The sequence below is a fragment of the Budorcas taxicolor genome, chromosome 13 (genome assembly GCF_023091745.1).
Source record: "Budorcas taxicolor isolate Tak-1 chromosome 13, Takin1.1, whole genome shotgun sequence".
In the NCBI taxonomy this organism is placed as follows: Eukaryota; Metazoa; Chordata; class Mammalia; order Artiodactyla; family Bovidae; genus Budorcas; species Budorcas taxicolor.
The window spans coordinates 52,180,730-52,207,684 of NC_068922.1; the positions used below are offsets into that span (position 1 = coordinate 52,180,730).

The 26,955-nt window shown below is 46.5% G+C and overlaps 1 protein-coding gene across 1 annotated transcript; it reads right to left on the minus strand.

The window, feature by feature from the left end:
• Window positions 1–395: 395 nt before the first annotated feature.
• Window positions 396–26,871, minus strand: VPS16 (VPS16 core subunit of CORVET and HOPS complexes). The gene is made up of 24 exons (XM_052650744.1): window positions 26,751–26,871; window positions 6,900–6,988; window positions 6,549–6,646; window positions 6,333–6,461; window positions 6,108–6,252; window positions 5,868–5,983; window positions 5,645–5,767; window positions 5,462–5,517; window positions 5,018–5,107; window positions 4,835–4,929; window positions 4,608–4,684; window positions 4,034–4,165; window positions 3,821–3,948; window positions 3,654–3,689; window positions 3,352–3,460; window positions 3,056–3,190; window positions 2,852–2,960; window positions 2,664–2,761; window positions 2,477–2,584; window positions 2,088–2,165; window positions 1,822–1,991; window positions 1,644–1,740; window positions 797–900; window positions 396–683 (listed from the first exon to the last, which is right to left on the minus strand). The coding sequence occupies exons 1-24, from the start codon at window positions 26,801–26,803 to the stop codon at window positions 539–541; spliced, it is 2,520 nt and encodes an 839-aa protein (XP_052506704.1). The 5' UTR covers window positions 26,804–26,871; the 3' UTR covers window positions 396–538.
• Window positions 26,872–26,955: the final 84 nt, after the last annotated feature.

Sequence of the window (26,955 nt, forward strand, 5' to 3'; positions counted from 1 at the left end):
ACTCGTTTGAGGGACTTCCCTGGTGGTCCAACGGTTAAGGATCTGCCTGCCAATGCAGGGAACACAAGTCCAATCCCTGGTCCAGGAAGATCCCACATTCTGCAGAGCAACTAAGCCCGTGCGCTGCAACTACTGAAACCCTTGCTCTAGAGCCCATGCTCCACAAAGACAGAGGCCACCGCAATGAGAAGCCTGAGTACTGCGAGGAAGAGTAGCCCCCACTCACCGCAACTAGAGGAAGCCCATGCACAGCAATAAAGACTGTGAAGCCAAAAAATAAATTTAAGAAAAGGTAGTGCGCTTGAATCATCATGAAAACATCCCCTCACCCCCAGTCTGTAGAAAAATCGTCTTCCACGAAACCAGTTCTTGGTACCAAAAAAGTTGGGGACTGCTGCTATAAAATATTTCAACTTTATTTACAACCAGAACCCTGGCTCCCACCCCAGCTTTTCAGGCTTTGCTCTGTGGGAAGAGCTAGATGAGCAGGGACACTTCTGACAGGTCCAGAGCTCAGGAAGATGAGCAGGTAGACTCCTCATTTCTTCTGGGCTTGTGCCCGAGCCCGCTGAATCTTGTCGGCCGTGGCCCCATCTGTGGCTCCGGTGCAGTGGGACAATACGAGGCTCATCTCCGCCTCATTCCGGTGCTCAATGGCAACATCTGCAGCCTGAGCCACATCCCTGCAGTTTGAGCAGGAGGGAGATAGTGTCGAGCTGCCCAAGGGCACAAATCGTGCCTCTCCTCAGCCCACTGGCTCTGCCACCCAGCACCCCAGGGCTCTCAGCAGACGTACCCAACAAGGAGCAAGGCCTTGACCTTCTGCTCAGGACCCACGCGGGAAGCATACTTCTTGGCCTCATATTTATTGTGTTGCTTCATGCAGATCTCCACAAAGGGCTTAGGAGAAGAAGGTGGAAAGACATCAGGTAAAGCCCTCCTGTTCTCTCTTATGAGCAAAGCCTGTGTGTGAAGTTACATCAGTTGTGTCTGCTTCTTTGCGACTCTATGGACCATAGCTCTCAAAGCTCCTCTGTCCATGAGCAAAGCCAAGTGGATACATTATCCCAATGTATCTTATATACCCTTCCGTCTGTATAATCCCCGATTCCTATCCCACACACATACAACAGTTGTGATCTCAAAACTCTTTGGGTGAAAACAACCTACCCCAAGCTCTATTAGAGCTTTGAGATCAATTATTTCTATGCGTCCACCATCCACCGTTACCCCTCACAGCAGGCATTTCCCATCTTCCCAGGGCCTGAGTTTTGGGCAGTTTATGGCTGCCCTTATTTGATCAACCTACCACACCTCTGAACTGCCTGCCACAGAAAACAAACAGCTCAACATCCTCCACTGCTTTGCAAATGTACTCTCCCTATGCCCCTTCCTCCCTGCCAAAGGACTTTCCTTCAGACACTAGTGTCCCCTGTGGCCTTCCTTGGGGAAAAGCAGCTCAGTCTCCTTTCCTCCAACATTTGCAGGCAGACTTGGGTCCATCCTCCCTTATGCCTGACTCAGAAATGTGCCCACCAGTTCTGTAGGATTGCTGAGCAGATAGGTGAACAGACCATTGGAGCCTGGCCATCTCCCCAACATTGCCTCGCTGGAGATGGGCTGGAGGGAGGGCCCCACCTCACCAGGTAGCCAATGGGTGATTTCTTGCTCTTAGAAAACTTCTCTAGCTCCTCCCAGTCTTCTAAATCTGCCAGGGCAGTCAGCTTCAGCCACCAGAGCCTGTGGGAAAGCTGGGCATGGAGGCACTGCAGGAGGGGTAGGGGGTCCCAGGACCCAAATGCAGATCAGGCCCTCATCTACCTCTTGTCAGGGATGCGAAAGTCACGTGCCAGCTGCTCCGCGCGCTTGTTTTGGCCACTGAGAATGAGGGTGGTGACTGTGTCATGTAGAGACAGGTCTAAGAACCGGCCCCCCAGCTCATCTTCTAGGCGTCGCTGAAGCCGTAGGAGCCGCATCTGATCCTCTGTAGCCTGGGAACAGGGATATGATGGGACAGGGATGAGAGGGACAAGGAAGGAAGACTGAGAAGTGAGGAGAGGAGGTTCTTAGAGAAGAATGGGCCAAACCTTGGCTGCAAACTCATTCTTGGCCTTGTAGAAGGCGTCGGCTGCCGTCTGTAGAGCTGCGACTCGTCCCTCAATTCGCTGCAAAGGCCAAAAGGGAGCTCATAGCACAGAGAACCTCGGCCGTCACCACTCATGCTGCAGTTTTCTCCCCATCCCTGTGGCTAGGGTCACCAGTGCCAGCTTTTCCTGCTGGGAGCACTACACTGGTGTCCCTAATGGGAATGACTAGCTCCTCTGGGACCAACTTGTGTGCCTCACATCTTCTCAAGCTCTCCCTCCACAATGAGGACGAAATGGGGTGTGTGACACACTCAAGGCCTAGACTCCTGGAGAAGAAGCCAGACCAATGGCCCAGTTTGTGGGCCACACCTGCCCTGTGGCCCTCAGACCTCCTCTGCAGTGTAGCTGGCTCGGATGTGGAAGCTGCCCAGCTCCTGGTGGTTGTCATCCTGGTTGTAAAGGTCCTTCAGCGTCTCCAGCTCCTGATGCTTACAGAACTGGGGACAGCAGGTGGGCAGTCAGCAAAGTCAACTCAGGGGCTCTGCAGGCTCCACCCCACCCTGCCCCTGCACACACCTGTCGGTACAAACTTAAGGCCACAGGCTGATTCCGAAGCGTCATGAAAAAATCTCCTCGGTTCAGCTCATTCTTCAGGTGCAGCAGCACTGTGAACACTGTGGGACGATAAGGTGGGATGGGGATCCAGCCCAGGCCCTTACTGAGCCCAGGGTCCCCAGCCTCGTCCTCACCCAAACCCTGCTCACCCAGATCAGTATCCCCACTCTCGATGGCCTTGCTTAGTGCCAGTTTGCTCCTCTTCATCTTCAGGAGAAGGGGAACTTGCTCCCCAGAGCGTGGCTCATATTCCAGCAGCTGTGGGATGAGGAGGAAGACACAGAGAGAAGGAGCTGGCCTGGGAGCCTCTAACACCCACATCAGAGCATCCAGGGAGGGCTAAGCGCCCACACCTTGATGGCCAGCTCCGTGCGGCCACAGCCATAGGCTCGTGCAGCAATGTCAGAGTAGGAGACACCAGGCGTGTCCCCCAGCTTCTGATTAATGGCCCGAGCAACATCCTCGTCAGACACATCCTTCTGTTGTACCTGGAGAGAGAAGGAAGCGTCCCCAGTCTGGCTCTCACCCCTTAAACCCAACCCCCACTGCCTTGATCAAGACCTGCTCTTTCAGCTCTACACTTATTTCCTACACCTCACCATGGCCAGTAAACCCTGAATTGCTCTTGGACTCTGTTCTATATCCTCACCTTGTAGCAGGCCCAGTGGGCCAGGATTCTGCTGACGCCCTGCACTTCAGGAAGCCGCAGGTACTCACATATCTGAATGGCCAGGGGGTAAAGCCTCCGCAACACAAGCCTGGCAGACAAGGGAGGTAAAGGGCACAAGGGATAAAGTAAGGTAGAAAGAGGACAGAGTGGCCCCAGTCTGTAACCCCAGCCTCCCTGATCCCAAGGAAACAGATCACAAGCAGTGATCACAAGAGCACAGCAAGGGCTGTAATGTCCGCCCACCTACAGCCCTCAGCCCAGCACCCTTGGGCTTGCTGTACCTGTCTAGCAACACCTGGATAGTGAGCTGCTTGTATCTGTATTTCATTTAGTTAAGGAAAACAGCTGGGAGGTAAGTCCTATTTGCCAAGGACCTCTAGGTGACATCTCTATCCCCTTGCCCTTCCACCCCTGGAAGTAAACACCCTGTCAGCACACTTGAGGATACTGGCTATAGGTGAGGGGGATTCCGATGTGATAGTCCCGAACGGCATTGAGTACACGAAGGTCCTGACACATGCGCACAAAGCTGTCAGGTGGAAATCTGTCCAGGAAACACTTTCCGAAGGAGGCCGCCTAAAAAGGGCCAGAGAGCAATGAAGGGCTTTCCTCTCTGCCAGCCAAACCCTGCCCTCCCTCCAGCCCTGCCAGCCAGGCCAACCCTGAGCAGACTCTTCTGCATATCTGGCCAGTGCTCGTGTCCTGCAGCCTCGATGCACTGCTGCACAGCCTGGGGCAGCTGCCCCAGCTCCTGGATCTCCCGCAGGTACTCATCCGCCTTCTGGCTCTCTTTCTGGGGTGGAGAGAAAGTGCCAGGGACAGTGCGTCATGACCGAGAACACCTCTATGTCTGGCTCCCAACCCATTGGGCTGTGGTGGCAGGTTTGGAAGGTTGCCGAGGCCGGAGCCCAAATCCCCTCAGCCCCACCACCCAAGGTGTCCACACACACCCTCAATCAGCGCAGTTGCCTATGAGGCCTTGAGATTTCTCGATAGAGCCCTGATTTATGACTAGACTGAAAGGGCTCCCTACACCTCCCTATCACCACACAGAAGACACTGAGTCCCTTCAGTCCAACTGAGCCAGCTCTCTTTACCTCAGCCTGCCTCAGCCCATGTCCTGCCTGAACCCCTGTCTTGAACAGTAGCACTTGGCTGCAGAAACAGGGGCTGGGTCAATTAGGGGAAGGGAAAGGCGAGTGGCTTGGGGCCCCAGGAGAGGCCCAGGGCTTTACCTCATATTCTTTCTGAGCCTCCAACAACAGCGCTCCAGGGGCCATCGAGGCTATTTTAAAGATCTCCTCACTGGCCACTGGGGAAGGAAAATGGTGAGTGGGAGACAGGGGGGTAAGGAAACCCTCAGCCCTGCCTCAGTGCCGTGATTCTGCTCTGGGGCACTGGTCTGGCAGCTGTGGTGCTGACGAGCCCGTCCTGGTCACTCAGTGCTCTTATGAGGGCTCACCTGGAACCTCATGCAGGAACTCATGGGTACTGCGGGAGAAGATTCGGACCCCATCCAGCTCAGGCACCAGGTAGGAGTCCTCATCTAGCACGAACCTGAGCGTGGTCAAGGTTCCTGAGAATAACCAGGGATGGGGCGGGGCAGGCCACCCTCCCCTATCCCCCAGCAGCCCTCCAAGGATATTGGATGCTCTCAGGTGCATCGCCCACCACCATTAGCCGCCTCTCCCAGGCCACCACAACAGCCCTCTCCTTGCTGCGCGGACGGCTACACCTGTGCACACACACACATCTGGGATTAATACACAGGATGCCTGGCCCACAGTCATGTCTCCCACATCACTGTCTATATCACTTTGCCTTGGAGAACTCTGCACAGGCTTGCTGCCCTTTATCTTACTTCTCTGACTGACTTATTTGCTTCCCTCTCTCCCTGTGCCCATCAGCTTCCTGGCACACCTGGGGCCCACCGGGAACTGGGGTTTCCCTCAAATGTGCACTAGCAGGGAAGACAAGATTCGAGCTCTGCTTATTCTGGTCAGTAGATAGGATGAATCAATGTGTCCCAGGGGACAAGGCTATGTGCATATCCACTCCCATGAGAACACCACCCCTCCCCCATCCTCACCAGACCATCTGCTTCGGGGGGGCCCGGATGTTGCAGTTGAACTCACACAGCTTCTCCTGAAAGAGTGCAGGGAATGTCATGGCCCTATCCCAGCCATCACCAGTCTGGTTGAAAAGTCCTTCCCCTATGCCCCACACACCTTTCCTAGACAAGACATAGTGCCCTGAGAGATGTGCCTTATACCTTGAGAGATGCTGTCCCCATCCAGATGTAGCCTGTGTCTGTGAAGAGTGCCAGGTGTCTGTAGGTGAAGGACACAGCCATCTGCAGGAAGCTGCTCACTCCTGGGGCCAGGCCAGGGGGTGTCTGGGGCAGGGCCAGGGGGAACACCAGACTGACTGACTTTTCAGGGTCTCCCACTGGCTCCCCCAGTCCCTCCGGTTCACTCCCAACCCCGGCTCCTCACCACCGCAGAACAGGCCGCATGGTCCAGGAGGTAAAGATCAGGCCCTACAGCCAGGAGAATGTGCGCCACTCGGTCCTGGCACACTGTGGTCCAGCATGAGGGAGCACTCTGCAGACCTATGGTCATGGAAAAGGACCACCTTAGACTGCCCAAAGCCCACAGTTTCTGCCTCTGATGGTCCCATGGACAGAAGGCACATCTGTGGGCAGTGAATGCTGCTCCAGGGGTGTCAGGGCTCACCTGGCACCTCTGGCATCCGGCGGAGTTTGAGGTCACCCACGTTGGCACTGAGGGTGAAGCGGTGGGCTCCTGTGAGGATGGCCACCCCAGAACCAAACTCAGTATGGAAGATCCGGGCATCCAGAACCCGGTTCTGGAGCACCTCCTGGAGAGAGGGGTTGTGGGTTGAGGGAGTGAGAGAGTCCCAGACTCCATCCCTTTCCCCCAGCCCCCAGGGCCCCCTACATTGCCCATGCTGAAGTGTCTCCGGAAGTCACCATGCAGCCCGTAAACCAGCACAACTCCGTCTTCCTGCACGCAGAGCAGCTCCTCCTCAGCTGACCAGCCCAGGGACACCACGGGCCCACTCTTCCACTGCAGATGAGAGAGAGGCTCCAGAGGCTATCCTCAGGATGCAGAACCCTGTAAAGCCCCCAGCCCCAGGGAAGGCAGGGTGCTCACCAACAGACTGGCCAGGGGCACCCCGGAAGCTGAGTAGATCTCAAGAACAGGCCGGGCACTGGCGGGCTTCTCCTTCCGCCAGGGGTTCCTCAGCAGTGCTGCGGTTTGAAAAGAAACCTTCTGTCCTAGTTGCCCAGGCCCAGGCCAAGCAGGCCTATGAACTAGTTTCAAAGGTCCACACCACATGTGGCAGGCCTCACGAGAACCACAATTAAAAACATCTCAGTAAGGTGGGGTGGGGGTAGGTAGCATGGGTCAGCAAGAACCACTCAACCGCAAGGCCCCCAGGAAACAAGGACCCTGAGTTCATCCCATGGTCCCTAAGCATGCAGTGGCAGAGGGGTGACTTACCAATGGGGCCCCCATAGGGTGCAGCAGCCACTAGGCAGTCCCTCAGTTCCTCCTTCAGGTCCCAGTCCATGCTATACAGCTCATATTTCCTGGCCACACAGAGACAAGCAGAGATCAGCCTCGTCATGACCTTGCATCCACACGGAATGAGCACCAGCGGAGCCCCCTAATGCTTCCAACTGTCCTGCACAGGTCCCCTCAGGGGAAAGGAGGAGGGTGATGACTAGAAACTGCGAGGGACATCCTAGGGACAGCAGGCGAGGAAGCAGAGGGTGTTGGGAGGGCAGGCTATGTGGCCAGTACGTAGAGCACAGACTGAGGTGGGACTAGGGTGAGGCGGTTGGCTTGGGTCTCCATTGGCAGAAAATAAGACCCTGCAGGAGGGCCTGTCAGCTTAGGCAGACTTTCTTCTATTTCTGGTTCTTAACACTGAATCTGGCTATGGGCCTTATACCCAGGGCTCCAGCCTGTTGATAATTAATTCAATTTTAGAGGTACTGAGTGAACACTGCCTGAAACAAATCCAAGAGGAGCTCCTTAGTGAGCCCAGAGCTATGAGAGTTGTGGGCTACAGATGCCAATCTGTGAATGCTTGACTCAGAGGAGGTAACCGAAATTACAAACTGCCACAAGATGACTGCAATCTGAAATGTATATGGATCACCGAGACATGTGCTGCATGTAGGAGGAGGCTTGAGGAACACCATAATTAGATGGTTGGAGGCAGGAAAAGGGTACTGAGAAGGAGAGGGCACTCCTCCAGAATACAAGAGAAGACAAAGTTCAAGAAGCAAGGTATTTCAGCTAGGATCATTTCAGAAGCCTTCCCATTAAAGGCCAGGAAGATGCCCATCATCTCTCTATTTTAGGATAGGTAAGAATCGGATTTATTAAAAAAGCAACACACTCCACAGACAGAGAGTGGGGTCATCTCAGAAGGTGAGAGAGGCTCTATCACCTCTATTGACATTCTTCTTGGAATTCTAGCCAAAATAATTCAGGAGAAAAATGGTTTTCTAGCCAAAATAAGAGGAAAAAAAAAAAAAAGAAAGAAACAGGTTTCCATTTTGAAGAAAGAAAGAGATTGCTATTTATCAATACAAATGATGAGACTACCTACTTAGAAAATCCAAAGCAGTCTATGAAACAATGAAAGAAAGAGCTCAGTAAATAATGAACAAAAATCAACATATTTTCTAAACCAATGAGTTTTCTATACCACAGCAAGAACTAATTAGAAACATAACTTTTTAAAAGATCCTGACTGTGATATCAACAAAACTATTAGATATCTAAGAATAAGCCTAACAAAATTTTTTAGCAAAATCAAATTTCTTTACTCAAGGATAGAGAAGACATGGGGAAATATTCTAAAGGATCTATAGATGGGTAAGAATTCCAATAAAAATCAGCCCAACTTTTTGGTGGGTAGGGCAGCACAAACTGATTCGATAGTTCATTTGAGGGGTGGAGGAGAAAGACCATCTGAAAGAGAAAATATGTAAGAATATTTGAAAATATGAAAACAGATATATATCAAATACCAAATACGCTTAAAAGCCAAGGTTAATTAAAACTTGTTTTGGCACAGGAATAAGCAAACAGGATCAGTGGAAGAGAAGACAGTTCAGAAAAAGACCGGAGACTAGATAGAGGTTGTACTGAGTTGGCCAAAATGTTCCTTTGGCTTTTTGAGTAAAAATAAAAAACACAATTTTCAATTTCACTAACAACTTTATTGAACAGTGTATTTACCATTTTGTTCCACTACCTTCTCCCATTTTACAGGTAGCTTCATAATTTCATCTTCCCAAAACTTTAAAGATTTATTTATTATTTTTGGCAGTGGGAGGCATTCGTCGCTACATGTGCGCTTTCTCCAGCTGCAGTGAGCAGGGGCTACTCTGTTGCAGTGCCTGGGCTTTTCATTGCAGTGGGCTTCTCCTGTCCTGGGGAGCACTGGTTCTAGGAGAGCGGGCTTCAGCAGCTGCAGCACAGGGGCTCAGTAGGTGTGGCTCGCAGGCCGGAGAGAGTGGGCTCTGCGGTTGTGGCACACAGGTTTGGCTGCTCCAAGGCATGTGGGATCTACCCAGAACAGGGATCAAACCCGTGTCTCCTACACTGGCAGGCGGATTCTTATCCACTGCACCACCAGGGAAGTCCTTCCCAAAACTTATCTCTTTGACTAAAGAACTCTTCCAGGTGACCTTTACCTTCCAAGGAATTGAAATTTTTTCCCACTAAGAGAATTCTGTAAAGATCAAAATAAATGGACATCCAAAGGTGCAATGTCTGCTGAATACAGTGGATGCCTCAGAACTTCCTGCCAAGTTGTTATAGTTTTTGCCTGGTCATCAAAGAAATACATGGTCTTGTGTTATCTTGACAGAAGATTATGTGTTTCCTATTGACTAATTCCAGACGCTTTTTGTCAGAGTTGGTCTAACTGGGAGCAGTACTTGGAATTAATCATTTTTCTGGAAGGAACCTGTAATAAAGGACTCCCTTCCAATCCTCCAAATACACAATCACCTTCTTTAGATGAAGACCAGCCTTTGGTGTAGTTGGTGATGGTTCATTTTGCTTGCCACATGATCACTTCTGTTCCACATCATTACAGAGTATCCAATTTTCATCATCTGTCACAATTTGTTTTAAAAATGGAACATCTTCATTAAATTTCAGTAGAGAATCACATGTGGAAATATGGTCAAGAAGGTTTTTCTTCAAGTAACTTACGGGAACCCAAACATGAAAGCAATTAACGTAACTAAGTTGGGGACTTCCCTGGTGGTCCAGTGGTTAAGAATCTGCCTTGCAATGCAGGGGACACAGGTTTGATCCCTGGTGAGGGAACTAAGATCTCGCATGCCACAGAGCAACTGAGCCCGAGAACCACAATGAGAGAGTCCATGCGTCACAACACAAGATTCCGTAAGATGCAATGAAACACCACTAAGACCCAGTGCAGCCAAAACAAAACATACCCAAGCTGATGCAAATGATTTTCTATGCTTGATTTGGATATTTTGAATATGTTGGCTATCTCCCTCATGGCGTAACACTGATTATTCTCAATGAATGTCTTGATTTGATCACCAGCAACTTCAACTGGTCTACTGGACCATGGAGTATCATCCAGTGAGAAATCTCCAGCTCAAAATTTCACAAACTACTTTTGATATGTTCAGTCAATCACAGCACCATTTCCAAATGGTGTACAAATCTTTTTTTGTGTGTTTCAGATGCATTCATATTTTCTTGATATAATAAAGCACAATATGCTGAAAATGTTGCTTTTTCTTCCATGATCAGTATTAAAATGGTTACACAAAAATTCATCAATTTTGGTAAGTTTTTTTTAAAACATGCATGCTGATATGACAGCTGTCACAATACAATCTAACAAACTTATTTCAAATGAAGTTAAAGACAACTAAGTGCTACTAGAACCATCTTACAGAAAAGACTGAAGGCGCCTTTTGGCCATCCCAATGATAAAGATAACATTTCAAACTCGGGCAAATTGATACTTGCAATGAGACAATGGGCCATATAGGAAGAATCACAACAAATGCTATTTCATTACTTAATCTCTATAATAAAATTTTCTAGATGAAATTCAAGATTTAAATGTTAAAAAATAAAGCCACATCAGAACAAAATCTTGTTTATTTTTACAATCTCAAAGTAGAAAACAAATTTCCTAAACACGATATAAAGTGTGGAAGTCACTAAGAGAAATAACAAGTGCTTCTAAATAAAAATTTAAGACCTTCTGTATGCTGCTGCTGCTAAGTCGCTTCAGCCGTGTCTGACTCTGTGCGACCCCATAGACGGTAGCCCACCAGGCTCCCCCATCCTTGGGATTCTCCAGGCAAGAATACTTGAGTGGGTTGCCATTTCCTTCTCCAATGCATGAAAGTGAAAAGTCAAAATGAAGTCGCTCAGTTGTGTCCGACTCTTAGCGAACCCACGGACTGCAGCCTACCAGGTTCCTCCGTCCATGGGATTTTCCAGGCAAGAGTACTGGATTGGGTGCCACTGCCTTCTCCTAAAACCTTCTGTATACTTGTATATAAAAGGTGTAAAAACAATACATATTTATACTTACTTCTACTTGAAAAAAAAAGACTCTGGAAAAGGTTCTAAGAATTAATAACAGTGGTTACTTGCAGGTGAGGGGTGGAATCAGTTGAAGAAGAGAAGAGATGGTAATGAGACTGAGCTTTTAAACTACAGTCATAGTTATTTATTAAAATAATTAACATTAAAAAAATTTTATAGGGACTTCCCTGGCAGTTCAGTGGTTAAGACTCCACAATTCAGCCCTTGTTGGGGAACTAAGATCATACACGCCATGTGGCACAGCCAAAAAAAAATTTATATGCTGAAGAAATCTATCAAAAACAAACTAGGAAGGCAAACTATGAGAAGGGGGAAAAAAATGAAAAAATGTAACACATGTGAAAAAGGATTGCTGTTCTTTAAAATACTCTTAATTAACTGTAAAAGAAAATGAAAAGAAAAATGATCTAAGGTTGTATGATAACTATGTGAAAATATTTTAAAATGAAATATAAAAAACTTGAGACTATAAAAGCTGATATTTTCATAATGTGAACTATGGAAAATTCTTTCAGTACAAGACACAAAACCCAGAAATTACAAAGGAAAAGACTGATAGACTTTATAACATGAACTTTTAACATATGTATGTTAAAAATTAATACACATGCTTTCCTTGTGGCTCAGCTGGTAAAGAATTCACCTGGAATATGGGAGACCTGGGTTCGATCCCTGGGTTGGGAAGATCCCCTGGAGAAGGGAAAGGCTACCCATTCCAATTTTCTAGCCTGGAAAATTCCATGGACTATATAGTCCATGGGATCACAAAGAGTCGGACACAACTGAGAAACTTTCACTTTCACTTTGAAATGAACACAGGTTAAATAAAATGAGGACTCCATAAAAATTAAAACATAAAAGTCAAGTGACCACAGTGAGAAAATTTGTAACAAAGAGTTATTATGGAGAACATGTAAAGAGCTCCTTTACAAATCAACAGAAAGAACACAACAGAAAAATAATCAAAGGATATGAAGAGACATACTTAACAACTAGGTAAATATGAATTTAAAAGTTATCTTGATGTTTTGGCCATGTGAATAGCAAAAATTAAGAGGTTAATAAATAACATGCAATATTGCTGAAGGTATGGAAAAATGAAAACTTTCTCACATATTGGGAGTGCAAAATGGTTCAACCCTTATGGAAGAAAATGAAGCTCTACGTATCCAACTTTTAAATGTGCACACACTCCAACTTAGCCATTTCTTTTCAAAAATCTAACCTATAAAACTACTTGCACAAGTATACAAAAGTATGACTACACTGCAGCACTGTTTAAAATAGTTCCAAAAAAACAAATCCTGGAAAAAAAAATCTCCTTAAATGCCCATTCAAACAAGACTGGTTAAATAAACTATTGTATGCCCATTCTGGGGAATATTTTGCACCCATTAACAAAGTGACTGTGTATATTGACATGAAGTGACCTTGAAAATATATTAAGTAAAAAAAGACACAATACAATGTAGTACGAACAACATGAATCCACTTATGCAATAAAAAAGTGAGCACACATTTTTACAGGCATATTTACATATACTCACTTGTATGTGTGTCGATACAAAGAAAAACTCATAGGCCTCTACACTAAGGCAGTGTGGAGAGACAGTGGTTACCTCTGGAGAAGGTGGTAAATGGGGGAGGGGAATAAGGAGATGGACAATTTGGCTATATAGGCTGTATCTGGTCTTTATCACTAGGTCATATCTGACTCTGCGACCCCAGGGATATAGTCCACCAGGCTCTTCTGTCCATAGAGTTTTCCAGGCAAGAATACTAGAGTGGGTTGCCATTTCCTTCTTCAGGTATCTTCTCAACCCGGGGATCAAACCCACATCTCCCACAGAGGCAGGCAGATTCTTTACTGCTTTACCCATATACTTTTGTTATTTATTTGAACTTTTATACCACATACGCATTTCTTCTGACATTTTGTTACTAAAATCCTTAGATGAAATCTGATGGAAAGATAGATATTTAAACAGACCTAGCATGCCAGTTATCAATTCACTGATGCTCAGCTCCCTTCCATTATGTTTTCTGTGGTTAACAGATGGTATTCTTTTAAGCATTTCTCCTTCACAGTGAGCATGATGTTGAGCCTTCTCAGCAGAGGGCGCTGGAGGAACACTGCATGAGGAACAGGCTCTTCTGATTCCAGCCAGGCAGCTGTAGCAGCCAGGATGTGAGGACATCTGGTGATGCTCTGACCCCGCCATGCAGCAACCTCCAAGGCTCGCTTAGACTGACTCCCTGGACAAACACAGCATTTCTGGCTTCTTGCCTCCACCAGGGCCTACTGCCTCTGCATGCCACGATGCCTGGCCACTGGTTCCCCTGCCCATGCCCTCGAGCATTTCCACTGACCCTCTCTGCACAACCATGCACCCAACTCACTAGTTGTGGCTTGCCTTACAGATACTGTATGCTCCAGGCTACCAGCATCAGCTCCCCAACTCTCTCTACACACCCACACCACTGATCCCTAGTTGTAGTTCTCCTGTGCCCCCCTACCCTCTGAAACCCAGAGGGCTGCTTCTTGCTTGCCAATCAACTATGGGCCAGCTCTGACCCAGTGAAGTGAAAAGTGAAAGTCATGTCTGACTCTTTGCAACCCAATAGACGATACAGTCCCCGGAATTCTCCAGGCCAGAATACTGGAGTGGGTAGCCTTTTTCTCCAGGGATCTTCCAACCCAGGGATCAAACCCAGGTCTCCCACATTGCAGGTGGATTCTTTATCAGCTGAGCCACAAGGGAAGCCCAAGAATACTGGAGTGGGTAGCCTATCCCTTCTCCAGACGACCTTCCTGACCCAGGAATTGAACTGGGGTCTCCTGCATTGCAGGTGGATTCTTTACCAAATGAGCTATCAGCGAAGCTCTGGCCCAGGGAAACTAGTAAACTTCACGGCCATCCAGTGGCCTGCGACTGCATTTTCACTGGTATTCAGCTGGGGAAGGGCCTCCCTCCCAAGTTTGTTGTTCCTTGAGTACTCTCCCTTAGTCCTAAGCTACCATATAAACTTCTCTCACATTTTACAGTTCATCTTTATCACAGTGTAATAATCCCTTATATTTATTAAAATTTCCCAGTTTACATCTCCTCACTGGGCCCAGACTAACTGGTGCAGGGAGTGGCCCCAGGAGTGGTAGTGGTGGCAGTTTAGCTACTAAGTCGTGTCTGACTCTTTGCAACCCCATGGACTGTAGCCCGCCAGGCTCCCCTGTCCATGGGACTTTCCAGGCAAGAATACTGGAGTGGGTTGCCATTTCCTTCTCCAGGGGATCTTCCAGACTCTAAAGATGGGATTTGAAGATTGGTATGGTCACGTGCTGAGGCCTGGGTGCACTGCTGTGTTCCTTACTGAGGAGAAACGGATGTTAGTATAGTAACCCACTGCATGCAGCAGCATCACAATTAATCAAACCTGCAGTTCAATGTGGCAAAATGCCAAGTCAAATACATGCTTTGGGAATGACTTCTGTGCTTGATTGTATGGCAGTAATGATGATTATAAGGGCCATGGTGTGGATGAGTTATTTTGAGTGCACTTGAACATTTACAAAAAGAAAATGACAAGGTCTGAGACGCAGAAAGCTTCGATAACAGCCTAAAAGAATCTCTTATTTCTTGTAGTCACACAAGCTGCTACTGCTGCGAATCAAAGACAGTTTAATTGTATGGGTTGTTAAACAATAACAGTTAAATAAACAATAACAGTTAAATCCTCCAGCACACCATCTCTCACGTGAAAGTTAAGGCACTAATTAGAAAAGAAAGGAATCCTGAAACAGGGAAGGAAGATAACTGGTTAGACCCAGAGGAAGCTGACAATCTTGAACCCCCCAAGTCATCGTGGGTCTTCCTCACCAGTGGAAGCAGCTTGCCCTCCTGTGTTGAGACTAGCCTTCCTCTGCTTGAAAACGCTGTGATGACCTCACTTGAGGCAGATGTCTTGGGAGCCTCCTTCTCCACGGATGACCTGGCTAACACTACTGCTGCTGCTAAGTCACTTCAGTTGTGTCCGACTCTGTGCGACTCCATAAGATGGCAGCCCACCAGGCTCCCCCATCCCTGGGATTCTCCAGGCAAGAACACTGGAGTGGGTTGCCATTTCCTTCTCCAATGCATGAAAGTGAAAAGTGAAAGTGAAGTCACTCAGTCGTGTCCAACTCTTCGCGACCCCATGGACTGCAGCCTACCAGGCTCCTCTGCCCATGGGATTTTCCAGGCAAGAGTACTGGAGTGGGTTGCCATTGCCTTCTCCGGCTAACACTACTGCTGAGTGGTTATCAACTAAGTGAGAGCTCAGTCGTGTCCGACTCTTAGGGACCCCATGGACTGTATAGTCCATGAAATTCTCCCGGCCAGAATACTGGACTGGGTAGCCTTTCCCATCTCCAGGGGATCATCCCAACCCAGGGATCAAACCCAGGTCTCCTGCATTGCAGGTGGATTCTCAGGATTGCAGCTGAGTAATCAGCTAAGAGCAGAGATCAATACATGGCCCCAGTATAGCACTGTTCCTAGGGGAGAAGCCTATGAGTCGATTACACTGGACTTCTTCCATCATAGAGGAGGCAAAGATCTGTCTTCACTGGAATATGTATTCTGAATGTAGATTTGTCTTTACCTGTAATGCCTTTGCACTAGCAAACTTCCACCATCTATGTACTTAAAGAATGTCTCATCTACCACTGCAGCAGTCTGCAAAGCCTTGCAATAATCAAGGATCTCATTGCATAACAAAGGGATTGCAGCAGTGGGCTTAGGTACATGGAATCAACTAGCCTTACCTTACATCCCATTACTCAGAAGTGGCTGGTCTAAATGTACTGATGACTCAGTTATAGGACCAACTAGGAGACAGCAACCTACAAATATGGGGCTCTGTCTTACAGGATGCAAGTCTAGGCTTTGCATCAAAGACCATTACATGGAATTAACTAGACAGACAACATGGGGGACTGGGAGTCAAGGGGTGAAAGTGGGAGTGGCTCCTCTCATTATTACAAACCTAATGACTCTCTTATTAAAATACTGCTTCTAGGACTTCCCAGTTCAGTGGTTAAGAATCCGCCCCTCCATGAAGGGAACATGGGTCCGATCCCTGGTCCACATTCCATGAGGCAACTAAGCCTGTGCACCACAACTACTGAGCCCACACTCTAGAGACTGAGAGCCTCAACTACTGAGCCTGTGCACCACAACTAGAGAAGGCCTGCACACAGCAATGCGGACCCAGGGTAGCTAAAAAAATTTTTAAATACAATTTTAAAATATTGCTTCCAGTTTCACTAACTTTGAGACCTACTGATTTGTAAAGCTTAGTCATCAAGGGAAGAATGTTTCCACCAGGGGATAAAAACAATGGCTTCACTGAATTGGAAGTTAAGAGTGCTACCTTGCCATTTGGGGCTCCTTATGCCACTGAAGGAACAGGCAAGAAAATGGGGTTAATCCACTGGCTGAAGTAATATCCTGAGGGCCAAGGGGAAATCAAGTTGCTACTACATAATGGAGGCAAGGAGGACTTTGTCTAAAATCCAGGGGAACTTCTGGGGCACCTCTTGGTACTTCCATGTCTAACGGGAAAGGTTAATGAAAAACCTCAGCAATCAAAAAATAGCAGAATGACTGAGGTTTGGGTCACTTCACTATGTAAAGAACAGAGCAGTGACGGTTCTGGCTGAGGGCAAAGGAAGTAGGTGATGGGCAGCTGAAGAAGGAAGCCATAGGTATTAACTATGATCTTGTGAACAGCTACAGAAATGAACACTGTAGCCACTTCATGCATTTTCTCTGTGCTTGTTATGTGCTTGTGTTTATAGGCATATACTAGCCATTATCTTCTCTCCTTGCCATTTTTATTTTATACACAAATTATTGAAGGTTAATTTTTAAATTCAATTTTTAGGTAACAGAATATCCAGTAATACTCTAACTCATTTTGAGGAGTAACTAATATAGTGATTGATACAATGACTTAAGACTGTATGTCTCCTCATTTGGAGAAAGAGTAGTATACTAATAAGAAGGATGGTAGTATCCTGTGAAGCAGAAATACAGAGCTGTTTGGTTACTGTGAGGGAGTTGAAAAGTCTGTAGAGGGTGCTTGTTGAAGCTGACCAGCCAGAGAAAGGACCCTGCTAGTTATCAATTTATTACCTCCCAGAGCCAAATTCAACCTTCAATATGCGCTCCACAGCGAGCGAGATGTTAAGCTTTCTCAGTAGCTGGCCTTGTGGAAAAGGGTCTTTGTAGGAGGAACGGAGTCTTTGGCTGTTTCCAGCAGCTGCAAGATCAGTCAGCAGTGTGGGAATGAGGGTATCTGAGGACACTCTGACCCAACCATGCACCCAGAGAACACAACCCCTCACAACCTCGGCCTGGACTGGCCATCTACCTTCCCGTGGCTCTCGCCACAAGATACTGCATGCTCTAGGTCTCCTGCTCAGCCTGATGCTCCCTGCGCAAGGCCCTGAACCTGGCCACCAGCTATGGCTCTCCTGCACCCTATCTATGCCCAAGAGGGCTGCCTCCTGCTTATCCAGTGACTGTGGATCAGCTCCGGCCCAGCAAACCAGCAACTCTCCCACCATTCAGTGACCTGCAACCATACTTTCTCCAGCAAGGTCAGAACCTTGCTTGGGGAGGGTACCCCCCTTCCAAATTTTCCTTCCTTTATCCTCAGCCCCCAGGAAAGGACAGTTTTACCTTATAGCTACTTTGCTATCATAGGTTAATAGTTCTTTATGTTAAACTTCCCCGATTTAGTCACTGTATGGTATCTCCTAACCAGAATCATAGAAATATTATCAGTGTCACATTCCACAGACCACTTGCTTGTCACAAGGGGGAAGCACGAATATACGGTAGAGGATGAGGCCATCAGCCTCAGAACACTTGTCAATCTCAACTTCCCTTCCCTCGTAACAGAACCTGATACAATGGCCTATAGCTGTGATGCAGCATGAACACCGCACAGGTCAGTTCAGTTCAGTCACTCAGTCGTGTCTGACTCTTTGCAGCCCCATGGACTGCAGCATGCTAGGCTTCCTTGTCCATCACCAACTCCCGGAGCTTACTCAAACTCATGTCCACCAGGTTAGTGATGCCATCCAACCATCACACCCTCTCTTGTCCCCTCTCCTCCTGCCTTTAATCTTTCCCAGCATCAGGGACTTTTCCAATGAGTCAGTTCTTCGCATCAGGTGGCCAAAGTATTGGAGTTTCAGCATCAGTCTTTCCAATGAATATTCAGGACTGATTTCCTTTAGGATGGACTAGTTTGATCTTCTTGCAGTCCAAGGGACTCTCAGGAGTCTTCTCTAACACCACAGTTCAAAAACATCAATTCTTCAGCAATCAGCTTTCTTTATAATCCAACTCTCACATCCATACATGACTACTGGAAAAACATAGCCTTGACTAGACGGACCTTTGTTGGCAAAGTAATGTCTCTGCTTTTCAATATGCTGTCTAGGTTGGTCATAACTTTCCTGCCAAAGAGTAAGTGTCTTTTAATTTCATGGCTGCAGTCACCATCTGCAGTGATTTTGGAGCCCAAAAAATAAAGTTTGACACTGTTTCCACTGTTTCCCCATCTATTTCCCATGAAGTGATGGGACCAGATGCCATGATCTTAGTTTTCTGAATGTTGGAACTTTAAGGCAACTTTTTCACTCTTCTCTTTCACTTTCATCAAGAGGCTCTTTAATTCTTCACTTTCTGCCATAAGGGTGGTATCATCTGCATATCTGAGGTTATTCATATTTCTCCTGGCAATCTTGATTCCAGCTTGTGCTTCATCTAGCCCAGCGTTTCTCATGATGTAATCTGAATATAAGTTAAATAAGTAGGGTGACAATATACAGCCTTGATGTACTCCTTTTCCTATTTGGAACCAGTCTGTTGTTCCATGTCCAGTTCTAGCTGTTGCTTCCTGACCTGCATCTAGGTTTCTCAAGAGGCAGGTCAGGTGGTCTGGGATTCCCATCTCTTTCAGAATTTTCCACAGTTTGTGGTGATCCACACAGTCAAAGGCTTTGGCATAGTCAATAAAGCAGAAACAGATGTTTTTCTGGAACTCTTTTGCTTTTTTGATGATCCAGTGGATGTTGGCAATTTGATCTCTGGTTCCTCTGCCTTTTCTAAAACCAGCTTGAACATCTGGACGTTAACAGTTCATGTACTGTTGAAGCCTGGCTTAGAGAATTTTGAGCATTACTTTACTAGCATGTGCGATAAATGTATTTGTGCAGTAGTTTGAGCATTCTTTGGCATTGCCTTTCTTAGGGATTGAAAGGAAAACTGACCTTTTCCAGTCCTGTGGCCACTGCTGAGTTTTCCAAATTTGCTGGCATACTGAGTACAGCACTTTCACAGCATTGTCTTTTAGGATTTAAAATAGCTCAACTGGAATTCCATCACCTCCACTAGCTTTGTTCACAGTGATGCTTCCTAAGCCCCACTTGACTTCACATTCCAGGATGTCTGGCTCTAGGTGAGTGATCACACCATCGTGATTATCTGAGTGAGTGGTTGGTGGGAAGAGAGAAGATGGAAGTGAGTATAGATGGCAGTTTCCAGACCCCTGGTGAGGTAAAAAGGGATTTGTTGATTTTTTGAATAGGGAACTTCTGTTAGGCTAGGGAGATCTGAATATAGTAGTTGAGATCTGATAGTGAGCCCTTGTGGGTAGGGATGGTGGAAAACAATATAGAGGTCTTCTACACTGAAAAACACCTGGCTGCTTATTAAAATACAGATCAAATTCAAAGGACTCATGCCAGAGACAACAGAGATCTGCCCTAGGAAGCTACATGCAGCAGCACCTTAGGTGACCTTGATGCAGGGAGTCCTATGCAAGAATGGCTAGAGAAACCTGAGGTGACATGAGAGTGGGTAGACGGCGCATGGTTTCTCAGAGGACAGGGAAGTGGGGGCATATCTCCTCAGCAGGCTGGGAACACAACAGGCAGACTTTGTCAGGGAAGCCTAGGCCCTTCCAGGCCATCACTTCCAGCTCTCTGGGAAGCACGAGGTAAAGTCAGCAATTGGGAGGAGGGATCAAGAAGCCTTCAGTGGCAGTCTAGGACATTAGCATCGACATAGACTGGAGTGGGAAAGAGGTGCAGGGGTACAGGAGTAAGGCTCAGGGAGCAAAGAGCAACAAAGTACAGGCCACCCCCTCAAGCCTTCAAGGTAAAGAAGGCTTCTCAGGGACAGTGAGGTGACTCAAGCTATGCCATAAGGCTGGCAAGCGGTACAGATGGGCACACTGAGAGCAGCAGAGAGAACGGCATCTCAGAAAAGTCTAGAAGTGAGAACTTTGTAAGGATAGGTCATATCTTCAGTGAGGAAGGCCAGCTACATAGTTCTCTTCTACCTGCAGGTCCTTGAAGTGGAAAGTCCCATAGTAGTAGTAAATGAACCCTGGATTTAAATACCAGAAAATCACTAAAGCAGGTCCTGTTGTTGTTCAGTCACTATGTCGTGTCTGACTCTTTGTGACCCCATGGACTACATACAGCACGCCAGGCTTCCCTGTCCTTCACTATCTCCCAGAGTTTGCTCAAATTCATGTTCATTGAGTTGGTGATGCTATCTAACCATCTCATCCTCTGCTGCCCCCTTCTCCTTTGCCTTTAATCTTTCCCAGCATCAGGTCTTTTCCAGTGAGTCAGCTCTTTGCATCAGGTGGCCAAAGTACTGGAGCTTCAGCTTCAGCATCAGTCCTTCCAATGAATATTCAGGGTTGATTTCCTTTAGGATTGACTGGTTTGATCTCCTTGCAGTCCAAAGGACTCTCAAGAGTCTTCTCCAACACCACAGTTCAAAAGCATCAATTCTTCAGTACTCAACCTTCTTTATGGTTCAACTCTCACATCTGTACATGACTACTGGAAAAACCATAGCTGTGACTAGACGACCTTTGTCAGCAGGGCAGGTTTCAATCCCAGCCCCTCCATGAAGCACTGATAAAATCCCTGCTGCAGTGCAGCTGAACTGCTGGAAAAGCATGACTCACTGCAGTAAGAGAAGAGCTGTGTGAAAACAGATGATCTCCAGCCTGTCCAGGCTGGGCTATCAGAACACTGAGGAGGAAGAAACACATTAGGGTTAGCATGGGGAATATTCCATCAATTCCAAAATGCCCAGGCCCTGAAGAAAGACCACCTTTGTTGTTGTTCAGTCGCTAAGTTGTGCCTGACTCTTTGCGATGCCATGGACTGTAACCTGCCAGGCTCCTGTGTCCATAGGATTTCCCCAAAATACTGGGAATATTGGAGTGGGTTGCAATTTCCTTCTCCAGAGGATTTTCCTGACCCAGGGATTGAAGCACGTCTCCTACACTGGCAGGTATATGGATTCTTTATAACCCCTTAATTCCAGACTGCCTTAAAAAGAAATACTGCTGGACTTTTCTAGTGGTCCAGTGGAACAGGAACCCATCTACCAATGGAGGGTACGTGGGTTTGATCCCTGGTCCGGGAAGACTCCACAAGCCACAGAGCAACTAAGCCTGTGCATCACAACCACACTAAGCCCAAGTGCCCTAGACCTGTGCTCTGCCACAAAAAAAGCCACTGCATTGAGAAGCCTGTGCATCACAACAAAGAGCAGCCCCTGCTTGCTGCAAATAGAGAAAGCCCATGCACAGCAACAAAAACCTAGCATATCAAAAATAAACAAATAATTTAAAAGACAAAAAAATACTACTACAGTATCCTTGTGCATTGTTTCTGGAAATGTAAAATGGTGCAGTTGTCATGGAAAACAATAGAAAAGTTCCTCAAAATATTAAACACAGAATTACCATATGATCCAGAAATTTCATTTCTGGGTGAAAACAGGATCTCAAAGAGATATTCACACACCACTGTTCGTAGCAGCATTATTCATAATAGCCACAAGGCGGAAGTAACCCAAGTGTCCACTGACAGATGAATGCACAAATAAAATGTGGTGTATACATACATTAGAATGTTATTCAGTCTTAAAAAGGTAATTCTGATACATTCTACAAATCTCGATGACAGTATGCTAAATGAAATAAGCCAGCCACAAGAAAGCAAATACTGTTATGATTTCACTTATACAAGCTACCTACAGTAGTCAAATTTATGGAAACACAAAACAGAATGGTGGTTGCCAGGGCTGGGGCAAGGGGAGAATGAGGAGTTAATATTTAATGAATCAATTTTGCAAGATGAGAAAGTTCTGGAGATTGGCTACAAAATAATGTGAATATACTTAACACTCCTAGATCATACTTCATAATGAGTACGATAGTAAATTTTATATTATGTATATTTAACCACAGTTTTTTTTTAACAGTTCATGTTTATACATGCAAAACAAACATACCAACCCATAAAACCTACTAAAATAGCTAACCTTTCTCCTATGAAGAGCACGAAATGTAGTATCTTCAGTCTCCTTTCTTTCACCATATAGATGTTTCTAAAGTACCTGAAACACGGATTTCAGTACCAAGCTCATTCTCTTCCCCAACAAATTCACTCTTCCTTTCTCATTATTTTTAAGACTCAAATCTAAGTCATCCTGGATTCACTGCTCTTCCTCCTCCCTATCAAGTGCAACTCATCACAGTCTCCTTCAACTTTCTGCCGTTACCATCTGTCAGACTGGCCCCCTTCTCTCCATCTCTGGTGCTCACCGCCATCAACTTCTCCCTGGTCTAGTCCATGAGCCTCCTAACCTAAGACTACAACCTAGTCTCCCTTGGCTCTATTCTTGCTTGCACCTTTCAAGTTGTCCCCCACTCCCACTGCCTGCAGAATGAATTTAAAACACACACACACACACACACACACACACACACACACAGGCAAATTCAATCACATTAATCCTTTCATTCAGGCTTCCCATCGTTCTTGAAATAAAAATGGTCTATAAGGCCCTGCAAGGTATGGCTGCTGGGAGAAGACACTTACCTGTCTCTTGTCCTCACCCCTTGCCTTTTGAAAAACATATATTTTCAAAAGTAACACAAGTCAGTATTTTTTAAAGTATATGTTGTGTTGAAAACACTAAATTACATGGCAACCCATGTCAAGTTATATCCCTTTTCCACAAAAATAGTTTAAATCACTGTTATTTCCCACTGACTTCACTGACTTAAAATTTTGGCGATTTTTTTTCCACAACGTACAGGCATATTAATAAGAATTAGAGACAAAGGACAAAAGCAACAGTATGACACTGCAGCCATGCTGGCTCTATTTAGGTCATTGAGAATGTCCCTGTCTCTTCCTCGTCAGGACCTTTGTATATATTCTTGGATCCCATTCCCTGCATTTAAATATTCCTATCTTCTGGATGGGGCATTGTCTACTTCAGAAAGTCCTCTTTACCTCTCACTTACCAAACTGTTATATGCTTTCTGACGGTCCTACATAATCTTCTACCTCCGTGAAAAGTGTGAAAAAATGTTAAGTCAGTCATGTCTGACTCTTTGTGACGATATGGACTCTAGCTTGTCAGGCTCCTCTGTCCATGGAATCCTCCAGGCAAGAATAGTGGAGTGGGTAACCATTCCCTTCTTTAGTGGATTTTCCCTACCCAGGGACTGAACCCGGGTCTCCCACATTACAGGCAGAATCTTTATACCTGAGCCACCAGGGAAGCCCCAACCTCAGTGCTCATGATCAAACAGTCATTCATGTGGTCAGTAGTGCCCAGCTTTTTTCGGCCCAATGTACCGAAGCCCACCAGGCTCCTCTGTCCATGGGATTCTCCAGGCAAGAATACTAGAGTGGGTTGCCATTTCCTCTTCCAGGGGATCTTTCCAACCCAGGGATCAAACCCGCGTGTCCTGCATTGCAGGTGTATTCTTTGCCACTGAGCCATGAGGGAAGCCCAAATAGAGTCATTGGTGGTAGTGGCTTAGCTGCTAAGTCATGTCCAACTTTTGTGACCCCATAGACGGTTGCCCGCCATGGTCTTCTGTCCATGGGACTTTCTAGGCAAGACACTGGAGTGGGTTGCCCTTTCTTTCTCCAGCGGATCTTCCTGACTCAGGGACTGAACCCTGGTCTCCTATATCACAGGCAGATTCTTTACTGACTGCGCCACCAGGGAAGCCCTGTATAATAGAATGATTAGCAGTTACCAGCTGTCTCCATGCTGGCTGTAAAAGATCTGAGGGCAGAAAGGGCCCATGTCTTTTTATTGACCCAATATACATTCTGCCTGGCAATGGGTTGGGCAAAATTATTTAATGGTATTATCCCAAACTAGGTTTTTAGGATAAAAGTAGCTAAAATTCTGGAGCCTCACAAGAATCAACACCATTCCCTCTCCTTGCCCTCCCAAATTAGTCATTTTTCCAGAACACCACTTCCAATGCAAAAGAATCCTATCCTGTAGATAGAACTTGAAATGTGTGACAGCTGTTTATCATTCATTCACTTATTTGAACATTTATTTAAGTCCTGGCATAAGACTATGCACAAATACAAATAAAACCAAGTATCTGCACCTAAACTTTAAACTAAATTTTTGTTTACTCTGGCAGAGAACCTGTAAGGGTTTCCCAAGTGGCACAGTGGTAAAGACTCCACCTGCAAATGGAGGATATGCATGAGATATACCCAAGGTTCGATCCCTGGGTCAGGAAGATCCCCTGGGGTAGGAAATGGCAACCCATTCCAGTATTCTTGACTGGAAAATTCCATGGACAGAGAAGCCTGGTGGGTTACAGTCCATGGGGTGCCCAAAGAGTCTGATGTGACTGAGCACACTTCTGTCTGTCTGTCTAGCACACAAAGGCTCAATACCCATTACCAAGAATAATACATCTTCTATAGCAGGGCTAACACTTTTACTCCTTTCTGCAAGTACAGGGTAGGCTAGCAACAGTGGTCATGTCTATAGCATGCACTCAACACTTCTACTCATTTAAAACTTTATTAGTGTATAAACAAAGCTAAGACTTCATATGATACACAGAAGTTCTATGGTAATGAGGTCATCATTTTCAGTACTGTAACAAGCCTGTGTATGCAACACATATTTTCAAAAGTAATACAAATCAATACTTTTAAAAGTATATTCTGTGTTGTAAACACTAACTTACATGGCAACCCATGTCAAGTGACATCCCTTCTCCACAAAAATAGTTTAAATCACTGCTATTTCCTACTGACTTCACACTAAATTTTTGCCATTTTTTCACGATGTACATATTGTGAATGTTTACAAGGCATTCTTATAAATATAAGGCATATTAATAAGAATTAGAAACAAAAGAAAATGCAACAGATCTCTAAAAACTGCATCAAGGCATTTGTCCATTTCAGAAGTGTTAAGAGCTGACATTTTATGCATCAAAAATTACACTGAAAAGTTTTAATATGTGAATAGCAATGGTTTATGGTTTCACTAGCATGAACAGCTGTCTTCTATGGAAATGACTCCAGTGTGATTTCTTTGTGCTCTTCAGTTGCAATCAACAAAGTATTTTTTTAAAAAACTTTATGGCACTAATGGTAAAGAACCTGCCTGCTGAAGCAGGAGACACAGAAGACAAGGGTTCAATCCCTGGATTGGGAAGATCCCCTGGAGAAGGGCATGGCAACCCACTCCAGTATTCTTGCCTGGAGAACCCATGATAGAGAAGCCCGACAGGCTACAGTCCACAAAGAGTTGGACACAACTGAAGCAACTCAGCATGCACGCACATAGCAGGCACTGTTCTAAATACATAATAGGGATAAAGGGATGCAAGAAATATGCATTCAGCCCTCAAGGAATTTGGTTTAGCAGAAGAAACCTATACAAATATTGCCCTAATGTGTCGTAAGTAACAACCTTAGCACTGAGACCCAAAGGAAAGTCAGCTGAAAGTCACTCTATTGGGATTGGATCAGGGAAGGTTTCAGAAAAATCCCTTAAACTAAGCCCAGAAGGATGAGCTACAATTCTCCAATGAAGTAAGGAGGGAAATGGCAGTGCCCACAAAAGGAACTGCAGGCTAGTGCAAATACAGGGAGCCAGGAAACATCATGGTGTGTTGAGCTCTTGTTCTGCCCAACTGAACACAGCTTTGGGTAACAGTTGAGGAAGCTGAAGAGACAAATGGGTGCGGTTTATAGATATAACATGATAAGGAGTTTGTACTTTATCTTATAAGGGAAGGTACTGCAAAAAATTCTAATTAGGGTAATGATATGACCAGTCTACATTTAGAAAGATTAGTGGTTTCAGGACTCCACAACTCCCATGAGGAGTGACCTTAGCAGGGCGCCGTCTGATTTACTGGCGGTTCGCTTTCTCCTAGCCTTGGTCAGTAATGTCACCTGCAAGCAGTGCAACCCCGGCCCCCAGGAGTATCCAATGGTCTGACTTCCGCAGCACTTCCCGGCAGGAGATAAATCACTGTCTCCAGAGGGCGGCCACCCACAGTGTGATGTGAGCGTTCTTCCAGAGGGTGACAGCCCTGGGGTTGAGTTGGGCTGTGCCCCTACTTGTGTGACCACCAGGTTTGCCTCATTTTCCTTCTCCGCAGCAGGGGAAAGCCCGGCCCTAGGAGGCTGCGCGTTAAGCGGTAGATACAGGGCGAGAGCCGGCGAGGGGCAGACCCACCGCCCGTAGAAGCGGGGTTGCGCGCCGCCGGCTCCGCCCGAAGGCTCGAGCCGGAGGGCTAGCGGGGTAACCAGGCCGTGGGCAGGAGGCCTGGGCGGCTCACCGGTAAAACGCAGAGTCCCCGAGTGGGTTCCAGTTCGCGGTGTAGCAGTCCATAGCTGGTACAAGCGCCGGCTTGCCGGCGCCAGCTTGCCAGCGCCAGGTACACCCTCTCAGCTTGGGCTCCAGGCAGGCACTTCCGCTTCCGCCCGTCCGGGTCACGTGATGAGGCCGCGGCCACCAGCCTTCACTGCTGTGGGCGGCTGTAC

What these genes read in the sequence shown, in the direction of transcription:
- VPS16 (XM_052650744.1), bottom strand. Translation starts at nt 26,803, where the DNA reads ATGGACTGCTACACCGCGAACTGGAACCCACTCGGGGACTCTGCGTTT. An exon ending in CCGGATGCCAGAGGTGCCAG is followed by an intron (nt 5,984 to 6,107) that starts GTGAGCCCTGAC and finishes CCATGACCATAG; the next exon opens with GTCTGCAGAGTGCTCCCTCA. An exon ending in TGGGGACAGCATCTCTCAAG is followed by an intron (nt 5,518 to 5,644) that starts GTATAAGGCACA and finishes GCACTCTTTCAG; the next exon opens with GAGAAGCTGTGTGAGTTCAA.